The sequence below is a fragment of the Molossus molossus genome, unplaced genomic scaffold (assembly GCF_014108415.1).
Source record: "Molossus molossus isolate mMolMol1 unplaced genomic scaffold, mMolMol1.p scaffold_m16_p_12, whole genome shotgun sequence".
NCBI classification, from domain to species: domain Eukaryota; kingdom Metazoa; phylum Chordata; class Mammalia; order Chiroptera; family Molossidae; genus Molossus; species Molossus molossus.
This window is the reverse complement of record NW_023425347.1, coordinates 25,513,056-25,526,249: the sequence shown is the minus strand read 5'-3', so window position 1 is coordinate 25,526,249 and position 13,194 is coordinate 25,513,056. Positions and strand designations below refer to the sequence as shown.

General features: G+C 44.0%; 1 protein-coding gene across 1 annotated transcript in view; it reads right to left on the bottom strand.

The window, feature by feature from the left end:
- Positions 1–13,194, bottom strand: part of DTNBP1 (dystrobrevin binding protein 1) — a 149,689-nt gene that overhangs the window by 8,719 nt on the left and 127,776 nt on the right. Inside the window, exon 8 of the mRNA XM_036257250.1 lies at positions 2,357–2,512. Within this exon, the coding sequence (XP_036113143.1) occupies positions 2,357–2,512 (156 nt within the window). The remainder of the gene's footprint in view (positions 1–2,356; positions 2,513–13,194) is intronic.

The window sequence follows — 13,194 nt, the reverse complement described above, 5'->3', positions numbered from 1 at the left end:
GTGGTCACAGATGTCCCTGCACCCTTTACTCGGATCCTTTTCTGGATAAAACTCTCCACGCCTCTGTCTTAATTAAAAAATGATGCTTTGGAAAGTGAGAAAAATTCAGACTGCTATTTCTGATTTAGCAGAATGAGTCCAAAATACCATGTTCACTGTAGAGATTTTTATTTTGATTGCTTCTTCAAAATTGAACGTCCCCATGTTCAACCTAGAGATGACACACGGTGAGGAGGGATGTGACGCCCCGGCCGGGCGTCTGAGGGACTGCCCGAGTGTCGCTGTCTCCCCAGCTCTAGCTGATGCAGAAAGCTGAACACCCACATCCTCCAATTTTCTTCTTTAATGCTTTTGAAACCACACACATTGGCAGCATGTCTCCGACTCTAATTCTTTTACCTTAAAATAATATGAGCCCTACACTTCTTTAAAACTTGAAGAAAATTATTTTTTAAGAGTTCCAAATTTTAAAAAATTCAATTACTTAATGTTTAACTGATCCCGTCCAGCAAATGCGAAGGAGCACTTTGCCCGGCGCTGCACTGCGCTGGCCCCGAGGACCCTCGTCACGCCCGGGCCCGTGTCGGGCTCACTGCCAACAGAAGCGGGTGCTCCCAGACCGGGCGTGCTAGGCATCACCCCATCAGGCTTTGCGTGGGTCTCCCTGAGAAGGGGAGCGTCTTCAGAGATGCTGCCATTTTCTGTTTGCCTCCTCTGGGCCTAGAAGTGTGCTGAACGTGTAGCAGGTGCTCAGGACATGTCGGCTGAACTAAACTGAACAAGGGAAGAGTTCAAGTGTTTAGCAAGAAGGATTTCTATTCCTGTCCTCTTCAGTGTCTCACCTCCTCTTGGTGTAACGTCTCATTATGCTCAAACCCGAGGGTCAGGTTGGCCAGGGTGTGTGTGAATGGACTGCATGTCTGTGCTCCCCTCAATTCCTATGTCGAAGCCCTAACCCTCCTTGTGATAGTATTTGGAGGTGGGGCCTTTGGGGCATGATCAGGTTCAGATGAGGTCATGAGGGTGGGGCCTTCACAATGGGATTAGTGCCCCTAAGAGACACCAGAGAGGTGCTCTCTCCGTGTGAGGGCACAGCGAGAGAGGAGCCAGGGAGAGAACCCCGACGGAACCCAATCAGCCAGCACCTTGCTCTGGGGCTTCCAGCCTCCAGAACTATGAGAAATAGGCTTCCGCACGTCAGCCACACGCAGTCTGTGGTGTGTGTTACGGCGGCCCGAGTGGACTAAGACGGTCCGTCTCAGCGCCTGCCCATGACAGCACAGCTCTGAGAGCAAACGGGGACAGCTCCCAGCACCAGCACCAGCACTGAAGACCCTGAACATGACCATCCTGGAGGGCACGGGCAGGCTGACTTGTACATGCAGACTCCAGATCAGTGGGTACAGAGGACAGCTGACTGGAGATAACGGGGTTACACTTCAAATCTACATTACCACTCGTTTTCCCTACACTTTTTCCTTCCTCGTCTTTGATTTCTTTAACCTCTCCTGGGGGTGGACACACAACTGACCGACGAGGAACAGAGTGAGGGTAGCAGACAGACGGGGCTGCAGTGAGGACCTGGGTACAGAGGACAAGGGCCAGGGCCAGGCAGACCAGGGAAGACTATGACAGCTGAGCACAGAGAGGTCAGGGAGAGGAGGGGCTTCCAGAAGGGGAGGTGCCAGGAGGACAGAAAGGGGGCGCGAGGAAGACGCTTCAGCACGGTGTCTGGCCGGCCTCTCAGCGGAGAGGAAAGCGGACGCTGCACAGGGCTCCCTGCAGCCCCGCTGCCCGCCGCTCCCGACTCGGCCAGGAAGGGAGGCTGATGGAGGAGCCCGTCCCTTACTGCTCTGCCCCTCAGTTTGCTCCTGGGAGGACCTATGAGATGCAGCCTAACATCTGTGCCTCTAGGACTTGATCACAGCACCAGTTACAGAGGTCCAGCTAGGACCCACCCTGCCAAAAGAAGTTTTAATAACACTGGGGAAAGATCCCACACAGTATTAAGAAAATGTAGATATAAAGACAGACAGATGTATAGTTTGGTAGCAATTACATAAATGGACTCTCCCACATAGACTGGAAAGAACCTCTCTAAAGTGTACTAGGAATTATTCTGTGCTGTAGAATTATGGGTAATGTTTCTTTTGTCTTTTTTTCTCTAACCTGTTATGTTTTCTAAATATCTTCAACTAAAGCCCAGAACTATAGAAAGAGGCAAAAACAATAGCAAGACAAATTCGATGCGTCCACTCTGACTCTGGGGGACCTAACCCCACGCCCCACTGGGGTGCAGCACCACACATCTGCACACGCCCCAGAAGCCCGCCCTGCCCCAGCCCCCGCCACCTGCCTCGCCTCTCTGCTATCTGCAGGTAGCCCGTGGAGAGGTACTGCTCCATGTCCTGCTGGAAGGCTTCCTCAAAAAACTTCTGCCGCTCCTTCAGCTTCATTTGCTGGCTGTGCTCCATTTCCAGGACCTTCTGGGTGTGCTCGGCATCTAGTTCAGCTGAGGAAACAGAATAATGTGGGTCAGGACTGAGAAGAAACTGAGACAGGGAATGGGCATAAATACTCACTCATATCTGCCTCCTGAGCTGACCATGTCAAACCCTGGCAGGTGCCCGACTGCAATACAACCACCGCCCCTCCCCCAGTCAGCTGCACTTGTTCCTGCTGCCTTTGCTCATTCTGTTCCCTCTGCCTGGAATGACCTTCCCACACACATCTCCCACTCCTCCAGGAAGACATGCCCGTCTTTCAAGACTGACTTCTCAGTTAATCCCTCAACTCAGGTAGAATTTGCTACTCCATCCTGAGGTTTCCGTGACACCGATCAAACTTCTGTGGCTGACATATGCGTTACAGTACAACAGGTAAAGACTCAGACTTCCTGGAGGACTGTGCACATATGTAATTCACTTTAATATCTTAGCACCCAGCTCAGGGCCCAGTACACAGTAAGGACTCAACAAATGTTTCTCAAAGAGCAAGAATGTAGCCATTGTGGTCTAGCAGAAAAGTGTCTGGTCTTGGCTTTGGTGTTTATTAACTGTGCAACCTGGCTAAGTAGTTAGCCTTTCTCAACTGAGAATTTGGGACAGAAATATTAACCCAGTATTAATACGAAACTCAAATGAAATACTGTGAAAGAACTTAGTAATTAAAATGAGCAGTGATCCTTCAAGACAGGGCTGAGGAAGTAAGAAAATAATGACCTCAGCCTGGCTGACACCCTGACTTCAGCCTGTGAGACAGAGCAGAGAAGCCAGTTGTCACTCCAGGCCTCGATTTCTGACCTATAGATGGTGAACCAATCTGTGATGTTTTAAGCCATTAAGTTTGTAGCGATCTATTATGCGCCAAGACGGGATACTCCAAATAAGGTGTTTCTATAAATTCCAGCCCCTGCCCAAATTTGACAGGCTGAAGAATCGAGAAAAGGGCAACTTGAATTCTTTACCTTAAACATTTTACAACACCGAGACTGAGGTAGACGCCATGCTTGGTTGGGTTTGGCAGGAGAACAAAGTTTCAGCTGCCTTACTGTCCTGGGACAGATATGGGACCCGAAACACTGAGAAATAATCTCACCCAACGCACTGCACTGCTCCCTCAGGCTCATCTCTGGGGAGTGGCAACAACTTTGGGATATTAGAACTCATACAGCTAGAAAACAGAGCAATCCTAAAACAAGATCTGATCTAAAAAATGCACAGAGGCTCAGAATAGACATTTTTCCAAAAAAGACATACAAATATCCAACAGGTATATGAAAAGATGCTCAACATCAGTAATCATCAGGGAAATGCAAATCAAAACCATGGGACAGCACCTCACACTTATTAGAACGGTAATCATAAAAAGACGAGGAGTCGCAAGTTGGCAAGGGTGTGAAGAATAGGGAATGTCTGTTCATTCTTGGTGGTCCTGGAAAACTGGTGCAGACACTATGGAAAACAATATGAAGGTGCCTCAAAAAATTTAAAAAAGATCTACCATCTGATCCAGCCATCTACTTCTGGGTATTTAGCCAAAGGGAATGCAAACAGGATATCAAAGAGAGCTAGCTGTACTCACGTTTACTGCAGAAGCATTCACAACAGCCACAACAGAAAACTGCCTCAGCATCTGTCAGTGGATGGATGGCTAAAGAAGATGTGTACACACACAACAGAATATCATTCACCACGAGAAAGAAGAAAATCCTGTCATGTGAGAGAACATGGATGGGCCTTGAGGGCATTATACTGAGATAAGCCAGACAAATATTGCATGAAAGCACTTGTATGTGGAATCTAAGAGCCCAACTTGTAGAAACAGAGCAGACTGGCGGTTACCAGGGCTGAGTGGTGGGGACTTGGGGAGATATTGGTCAAAGGTACCAACTTGCAGTCAGAAGATGAGTAAGTCCTAGGGATCTAATGTCCAGCACTGTGCTTATGGTCAACAACATTGTATTAAATACTTTAAAATTTCTAAGACTAGATCTTAAATGTTCTCAACACACACATACACACAAAAACAATTATGTAAAGTCATGGAGGCATTGCTAACTCTATAGTGGTATTCATATTACAATATATAAATGTATCAAATCAATGTTGTACGCCTTAAACTTACACAACATTATATGTCAATTATAAACCCTCTGGGATGTTACCAAGACATTTTTTAAATAACAACAACAAAAAAATAACAATCACCGCAGTCCGCACAATGAGCAGTGGTCTACAAGCCCCTGCGGCTGATCTGCCTTAGTCACCGCCCTCCCCCACAAACAGCCAACACCAACTTCCACAGCTCCTGAGTTCTATTTAATCCTGTAGGCATGACATGTCTAAAAAACTTGATAATGGAGTATATTTTTAATCCAAACTGATTATAGTCTCCAATACTTAGAATCTTCTGGGCATTCTTCTATTCTAGTCTACATATATGCAAGAAATACCAATTAATATTAACCAAAGCCACACAAACAGGAAAGCAAATCTTCTCGAGCACAGATTTCTATGTCTAATATTGACTATGTGCACGAGATTCACACTCGTGTAATCACTATGTGCATTCTCTGTATGCCCACGTCACCCTAACTTACACACCCATCTCATATCTTTGTTTACAGGGAGATGTAATCTGTCAATCACTCGGGCTGGGGTCCTGTCCATTTTAGCAGACTCCTCTGGTACCTAAAGCCACATCCCCTCAACCTACCTCTGGTTTCAGCTGCAACTCCAGGAGGCAGCTCTTTGGGATCTCCTGTGTGTGCCCACGAGGTCGCACCTCAAGGCCATGCCTGTGCATCTCTCTGACTTTCTGGTCAGAGCTGTCTCTGAATCATGGAACCGACAAGCCAGCATAACCCCGAAGTTCTACAGAATTAGCAGCTTTCACCCATTGGGTGACAGAAGTCAGTGCACCAAAGCCCCAGTCTCCCATCCTTTGGTTGCGCAAGTCTAGGAGGCATTCTGAACATTTCTCAGAGACGCTGGAAGAGCTGCAGACCCTCAGCTATGGCAGCAACTTGAATAATACAATAACTTCTTTGGCTTTTCCTCCTTTGCTTGCTCTCTCTGCTCTCTCACTCCTGTTCCTGGGATCACCTCCCAAACAAACTTCCTGCAGCAAAATCCGTATCTCAGGCTCTGCTTCCAGAGGAGCCCAAGCCAAGACGTCTATTACTAGCTATAATTCTCTCTCAGTGTCTCAACCTCCTTCTCTGTACAAGAAAGGTAAAACACCAATTTCATAAGGCTGCTGTCAGGGTTACATGAGGTAACACGTGAATCACCAGACACACAGCACTGACCAGTAGCTGACAGCTAATATTAATACCAGCATTATTTAAAGCAGCAGATTCTTGAAAAGGAGAAGATATGAAACATTACCACGAACCAGGCAGGATGAGTATGACGCTGAGAGTCGTCCTAACCCGGCCCCACTCAGAGCTAGTCACCACTGCTCCGTGCCCTGACTAAATTCTGCCAGGAATTCAGTGTGCTCACAAAGGCAGACAAAATGAGCTCTGAAGAGGATCTTTTCCTCTGCTCTTGTCTCATGACTGCCAAGTGCATTAGAATAAGTCAACCCTAAAGTAGATTTGCTGCAAACACTTCACACAAAGTTCAATTAATCTTTTAAAAAATAAGTCCAGAACAAGCAGCTCCAAAACAAAGATCAATGCAGAAATCATCAAAGGGGTTTTCATGAAAGAATGTGTTATTTGAACTGAATTAAGATCTAGAGGCAAAGAGACATAGTTATGTAACTTGGAAACTTATTCTTCTCAAGACTTCGGCATCAAAAGTTCATTTCTCTCATGTTTCTCAATTTTAAGTCCTATAGTTTTTTATCTTAGGTTTTCTGTACTGGAATGAAATCTAACCTCATGTCTCAAACCTCACAAACAGGGAGGTTTGGATTAGGGCACTTAAAATGACTTTAAAAATAGAAAGCAAATAACTGTTTTAAGTTTTAAAACATGTTACACACTTGTTTGAAGTATTTCCAACGGCCCCCACCGGCTCACACTGCCTCAGAGCCCCTCTGGTACCGCAGGGCTATCGCCAAGCTCCTCTCCCCGAACAGTGGTGCAGTCACACGACCCAGCTCTGCACTCCAGCTCATGACGAAAAACACATGGCACACATTAGATCACTGTCCTGCTCGGAGCTGAGAAGGTTCACCCTCAGCTACACTTCTGAGCAAGGATGTTCTAACTCTGCTGTTCGTCCTGGAATCATCGCCAGTTTCCGCCAACAACCAACCACATTTGGGAATAGTGAAGTGATGGAAGGACATTTGAGGGAATATTTCAAATGGGGAGGTTCAGTAGCATGTGAATTTAGAATGACTATGGAAAAGTATAAAGTATGGAGCATCTTCTACAAGAATAAATGATGTCTTGTTCGCATTTAAGATGTCATTTATTCTACTGGGGAAAGCAAGACAAACACAAAGATGCACAGAACGTCAAACGTAGCCTTAAGATTACAAAGAAAAAGCCACAAAAGAGCTGCAGCAGTGTCCACCAGGAGTTGGGAGCAATCATTTAATGCCACGCCACCCAGGTCTGTGTTTCCTTTCATTCAGCTCCAGACCACTGCTCAAGTTTTATCTGACTGCAACTTCCACTTAAGCCACCACCACCAATTTCAAATGGATAAATTACCCAAAACAATAAAAAATCCCATTACCAGTGAAGATGGCATGATCAATTCTCAATTATATGTTTTAATGGGGCAAAAGGGTTCCACAACACATATAAAATATTTTTTAAATCCATCAAGCTAATTTTAGGAACAGTTTCAACCTATCCCACAACTGAACCTTTAGCACGGCTGCTAAGGACTAAGAACAGTGAGGTGCAGGCAAAAGGCCCGCAGCGGCGGGGAGGACAGTCCTCCAGCAAAAGAGCTGACGCAAATCTTTCCAATGCTAAAAGAGAAACAGAATTTAAATGTTAAGAAAAATTCTGGTAATCTTTATATAATATTAAAGATTAAGAGAATTTTTCATCCAAGATAAATAACCAAGACTAAGAACAAACTTAAAACCTATGATTTAAATATTTACAGTTCAGATGATTTTATATTGTTGGAAGTATGAATTTTATGATACTGAAATACAAGCGACATGATCAAAGGAGAAATGGAAAATCTCTAGATTTCTAAACAAATTTCTAAATACAGAGAGTAAACAAGTATTTTCCAAACTGTTTTTGGTAAAGACTTAACTGCCAACCGGCTGTCAAACTACAGGACTTCTGAAAGACAATACTAAGTCTGTCAGTGTGACAGAATTTAAAAAATCTCTGAAATCACCAAAAGAGATGACCATAACTAACATTTGGGTGTCCATACATGAGGTTTGTTTTTTTTCCCTTGAACTAGCTGAAATTACTATATTCAATCTTTTTATTTTTTGGTACCACTGGCAGAATTGTTGTTTTTAACTTTTTTCTTTGAAACAGTTGTAGGCTCATGGGATGTTGTCAAGAAGTGTGCATCCATCGTGAACTTCCCCAGTGCTAACATGGTATACAAGGGAGGGACAATATCAAAGTCCAAACAGCTGATACTGGTGCACTCCACAGAGCTCATTCAGGCCTCACCAGCCTCCCATGCACCAGTGTGTGTGCTGCGGACGCTCGGGGGAGCTCTCTGCAGTCTTAGGTACAGGCTGGTGTAATAACCACAATCCAGATATTCCAATGTACTCTCACCACTAGGCTGCCCCATTCACCTTCCTATAATCATACTCTCCCTTTCTCAACCACTAACCTGTTCTCCAGATCTACAATTATGCTACTTCACAGACTGTTCATACATGGAATCACGAAGTATATATACCCTTTTGAGGCTGGCGCTTTTTCACTCAGCACAATTTCCTTGAGGTTCACCCAAGTTGTTGCATGTACTGATAATTTATTCCTTTTTCTGGCTGAGTAGAAGTTCATGGTGCAGATATACCACAGTTTGTTTCGCCATCCCCTCACTGAATTAATTCACTCACTACTGGCTACTGTGAATAAAGCTGCTGTGAACATTTGTGTACCGGTTCTTGCATGGAAATAAGTCATTTCTCTGAGATAAATGTACAAAAATGCAATTCCTGGGTCATAAAGTAAGTGTGCTGTTCAGTTCGAAGTGGCTCTTCCATTTCCCATCTCCACCATGATGAGCCCTACTAACCGTGATGCAGGGAAATCCGCTTCCTGCCCTTCTTCTCCCCAGGGTATGTGCCTGTTAGAAACAAGTTTCCATTTCCTCTTACACATTTTAATAACTGCTTCTTTTCTAAGGGTACTTTTAGTTCCTTCAGGTATTTCTTTTTCCAACTTTGCTTTTCTTTACATTTGGACATAGTAAGACACAATTTAAAACATTCTACTGGGGACCTGAGGACCTGTTAGACAAGGTATACAACACAAGATTTCCTTCCAGTCTTAAAACCCACCAATTCTGTACTTTTACTACTTAACAGCTATGTTTTATTTCTGCCTTAAAATACTTTTCAAAATAAGACAAACTTGACTATTTTAAAAGTCTCCCCAATTTCCTGCTCCCACCTTAAAAAAACAAATACAAACTGTCTCAGATTGAACCAAAAAGACATTAAAATATTATTTTTCTAGAACTGGGATTTTTATACATGGATTTTTAAAATATAAAATTCTGTGCCCTATTATTTATAGTTTTTAAAAGTTTTCTGTTGAGCTTTCATGAACAATTAGTTTCTAAGACAGACTTAAAGTTACTGTACACCATATATTATTTCTGAGTATTCTGAAGTATTTTAGAGCCCTCATTCCTCAGAACTAGTATTTCAAAAATGAGTTCTCCTGTACATGCTAAAGTTAACACATTTATAAAAGAAAGTGAAATGACTTCTGACAAACTTTTCTTCACCCTCTCTCCAACACACCACATGTGCACACACATACCCCTTACACACATTTATCAAGAAGCAAATGGTACTTTATTTCTTTTACATGCAACTGAGAAAGGATGGTTCTTACTAAATGTGGTTTAGAATAACGGCAGGTTGTGCGGACAGAACAAGTAACTTTTAGATAACAAAGAACTCACGGCAACTCCTCAGGAGACGTCACCAGGTCCAGGGCTTCTGAGCAGCTACTGCACAGCTGCCTCCTAAACCCATGTCACAGGAAACACTCTTCTAGTGCCTAAACTTCTGGAACGCTTTAAACATTTCTATCAATTACCATGAAGGAAATGACCACTATCAAGAATATTAACAAAACTGATACTGCAGAAACACAACGTGTACAAGGTTTGCTGAAAAAAGTAAGACAAAAATGCTCAACTGTCCCTTATCTTTTCTGGGAGGGTCAAGGCAGCCCAGATGGCCTGGTGTCGCTGCAGGTCTCCGAGCCACACAGTCACCATCCAGGCCTCAGGCTGTCCATCAGTTCAAGGGTGGTGGGGGCGGGGAGGAGTTTGGATGATAGCCATGAGATCACTTCCAGTTCTTAAATACTATATTTCTATTTTTATTAACTTTTCAATGGGGAAGGAAGAGGTAATCCCAAATCCTATCTATTTTTTGGTAAAACTATATGAAAATCACATTAGCAGTAAGGAATTAGTAACATTTCAAAATAAATTAAATTTAACTATTAACAAAAACCTGAAAGTATAGTTGTATTCATTTTCCTGGTCATTTAATTACTTGAGAAAGTGATTAGAACCCAAAAACTTAAGATTAATGGATAAGTGAGAAATGCACTCAGTGTGTAGCCAGAAGCTTCCTGATCTTACAACCTGCTCGAAGCAAAGGCTGCCGGCAGAGCTCAGGGGCCTGAAAGGGGTCCAGGCAGCGCGGAGACTGCTGTGCTCCCGACAGGGCTCAACAGGGAGCTGAACAAACAGGATGAGCCGCAGCACCAAGCAGCGGTCACCTCTGCTGAAAGCGCTCTTCTGTGATATGTTGACAAAAGGTACTTTCCCCAGAAACAATACATAAAAATGCTGTATAAAATATGAAGCATATTTCACGTTACCCCATTCGTTGGGTGGTTTCCATTTTTGTCTTGTAGGACTAAAAGATTCCAGGCTAGAAGCTCTGTGTTATGGATATTTAGACAATAGCCCATTTCCTATAACATTTTTAAGTCACATCTGAAACTTTCCTTGATTTTACTTAGGGTTCGGACCTATTCAATAACAATTATTTGGGAAGGAGAGAAGGGAAGAGGGTTAGATCTCTACAGGAATCCTTTCAAACTCCAAAGACTTTTAAAAAATTTTTTTACTGCACAAAGGATGGGAAAACCAGTATAAACCTACCATTAAAGGATGTATTCAAGGGGTTATAAAGAAAGTAGGCCAGTGGCTCTCAACCTTTAGTGCTATCAAAATCACCTCAAGGGCTGAGGGACACAGATGGCGGGCCCATGCCCAGGGTTTCTGATTCAATGACTAGGGCCAGAGAAGCTGCATGTATACCAACTCCCAGGTGATGCTGATACTGCAGGACCAGAATTTCAGAACCACTGCTCAAGGGGAACTATGTCTGGGCACCCACTTCATTCAAATTTTTACTTTGTACAAATATTTTAAGAATGAAAAAATATATATAAGGGGGAAGCTGGCAAAATTCATAGAAATTACAGAAACGTCCTCTCCATATTCTTTAAAAAATATCTATGAAATGATCTAAAAATGAAAATCTCCAGCAACACCAAAATGCATAATCACAAACACGCACGACCTACGGCCATCTTTACTGGTGAGAGACCAGCGCCCCAGGGCCAGTTCCCTCCACAGCAGCTCTGTCCCATTCTGTAGAACCCCGCCAGTCCCTGTTCAGTGGTTTGGTGGCTTCATACAGCAGGATACAAAAACAAGGTGACCAGATCAATCTCTTGTTCTGAACCCCAGGTCTAACCAAGGATATGTTCTCATCCTCTCCATTTCCAGAGACAACATATAGAGGTTTTCTGATCATCTTCAGTTAGACATTCATGTAAACAACATAAAATTACATTTGTATTTAAAACTAATAGGAAAAACTATGCAAATGAAAACTAAGAGAAGAGAGCCCTGGCTGGTGTGGCTCAGTGGTTAGAGTGTCGGTCCTGGAACTGAAGGGTCACAGTCCCTGATGGGGCGTGTGTGGGAGGCAACCAATCCATGTGTCTCTCTCACATCTCTCTCTCTCCTCCCTCCCTTCCACTCTCTCTAAAAATTAATGAAAAAAAAAATATCCTTAGGTGAGTATAAAAAAAAAAAAAGAAGAGAAAAAAGTAAACACACCCAAAGTGAGATATGAGACAAGGTATGCAATCCAGATGCAGAAGAGATGTCAAAATATGAGATTAATGGCATTCAGAACATGCTACCCCAAAATATGGCACACCTTGACATAGCAAATATTTTAAGCTAAAGAAGTTTGAGAAAATGGCAGAAGGTCACTCCTACCTTCCTGCCACCTTTATCCTCTGAAACAGGGGACCCTCGTGTGAGAAGTCCCTCCCCATACCTGGAGGAAAGAAACATCCTCATCCCCAAGACAGAGGGACTCTGAGGAGAGTATGAGCCCATAGGCCTTGTGAAGTCTCCCATATCCTGTCCCATCCTCCCCTACTGCGCACTCCCCATCCAACCCCCAGAACAACACTCAGATGTGTCTGTTTCTTCAGGTCTTCGTTTCCATATGAAGGCCCCCGCATCACATAAACTTGAACCACTTACATTTGTAGGCTTCTGCCCTAAAAGGATTGAGGAAAATTCTGCTCAAATATATGCTAACACATTTTGAAATGTCAATAAAGTGAATAGTTTGAATCAAAATTATACATACTACAGAAACTAACAAAAGAACTGATATTCTTAAAATTAAAAATCTGATGAAAAAACTGAAATTCTTTTCAATTTTTCAAAGATCATGGGATATGGACAGGGGACTTCCAAGACAGCGGTGTAGGTAAACGCGGTCTCACCTCCTCCTACAACCACATCAAAATTACAACTAAACTACAGAACAACCACCCTTCAGAACTGCCTGAAACTGAGCTGAATGGAAATCCTACAACCACAAAATTAAAGAAGACACTTCGAGACTGGCTCCAGCATGGGGGAGGCAGCTTGAAAGGCACCAGAGACACACAGGAAAGAACTGAGTTGTTTGGCATCAGGGCGAGAGCTGGAGAGGCAGCTTTCTCCTGGACAGACATGCAGGTGGAGGCCTTTGTTCCTTTGGTGAGCCCTTCCCTGGGGCGGCAGACAGCAGCCATATCCGGACTCCAGCAACCTGGCTCACACTGGTAGCCCCGCCCTGGTGATTCCCTGAGGCCCGCACCACCCAACTTTCAGGACCACCCAAGCTGTTGCCAGTTGCTTTACCATAGGATTGGCTTGTTTTGGCTCCTGCTTCAGATTTTCCTAAATTATCTCAAACAAGCAGCATCTGGCCACAGGGAGCCCTATACCTCTCACTAAGTGGCCCTAGGCCTGGCACTAGAAGCAGCCAGCCTTGGTTCACAGCTTGGTTTCACCTGGGCACCTCCAAGCCCAGCACAAGCAGCAGCCATCGGCAGATCACTTTGTAGCTTATGCTGAGTGGCCCCAGGTAGAACACAGGCAGAGGCTGACTTTGCCCCAGAGCCAGCACACCCAATGGACGGCTTCAGACCAAATCGAAACACCACCACCCAACCACTTCCAC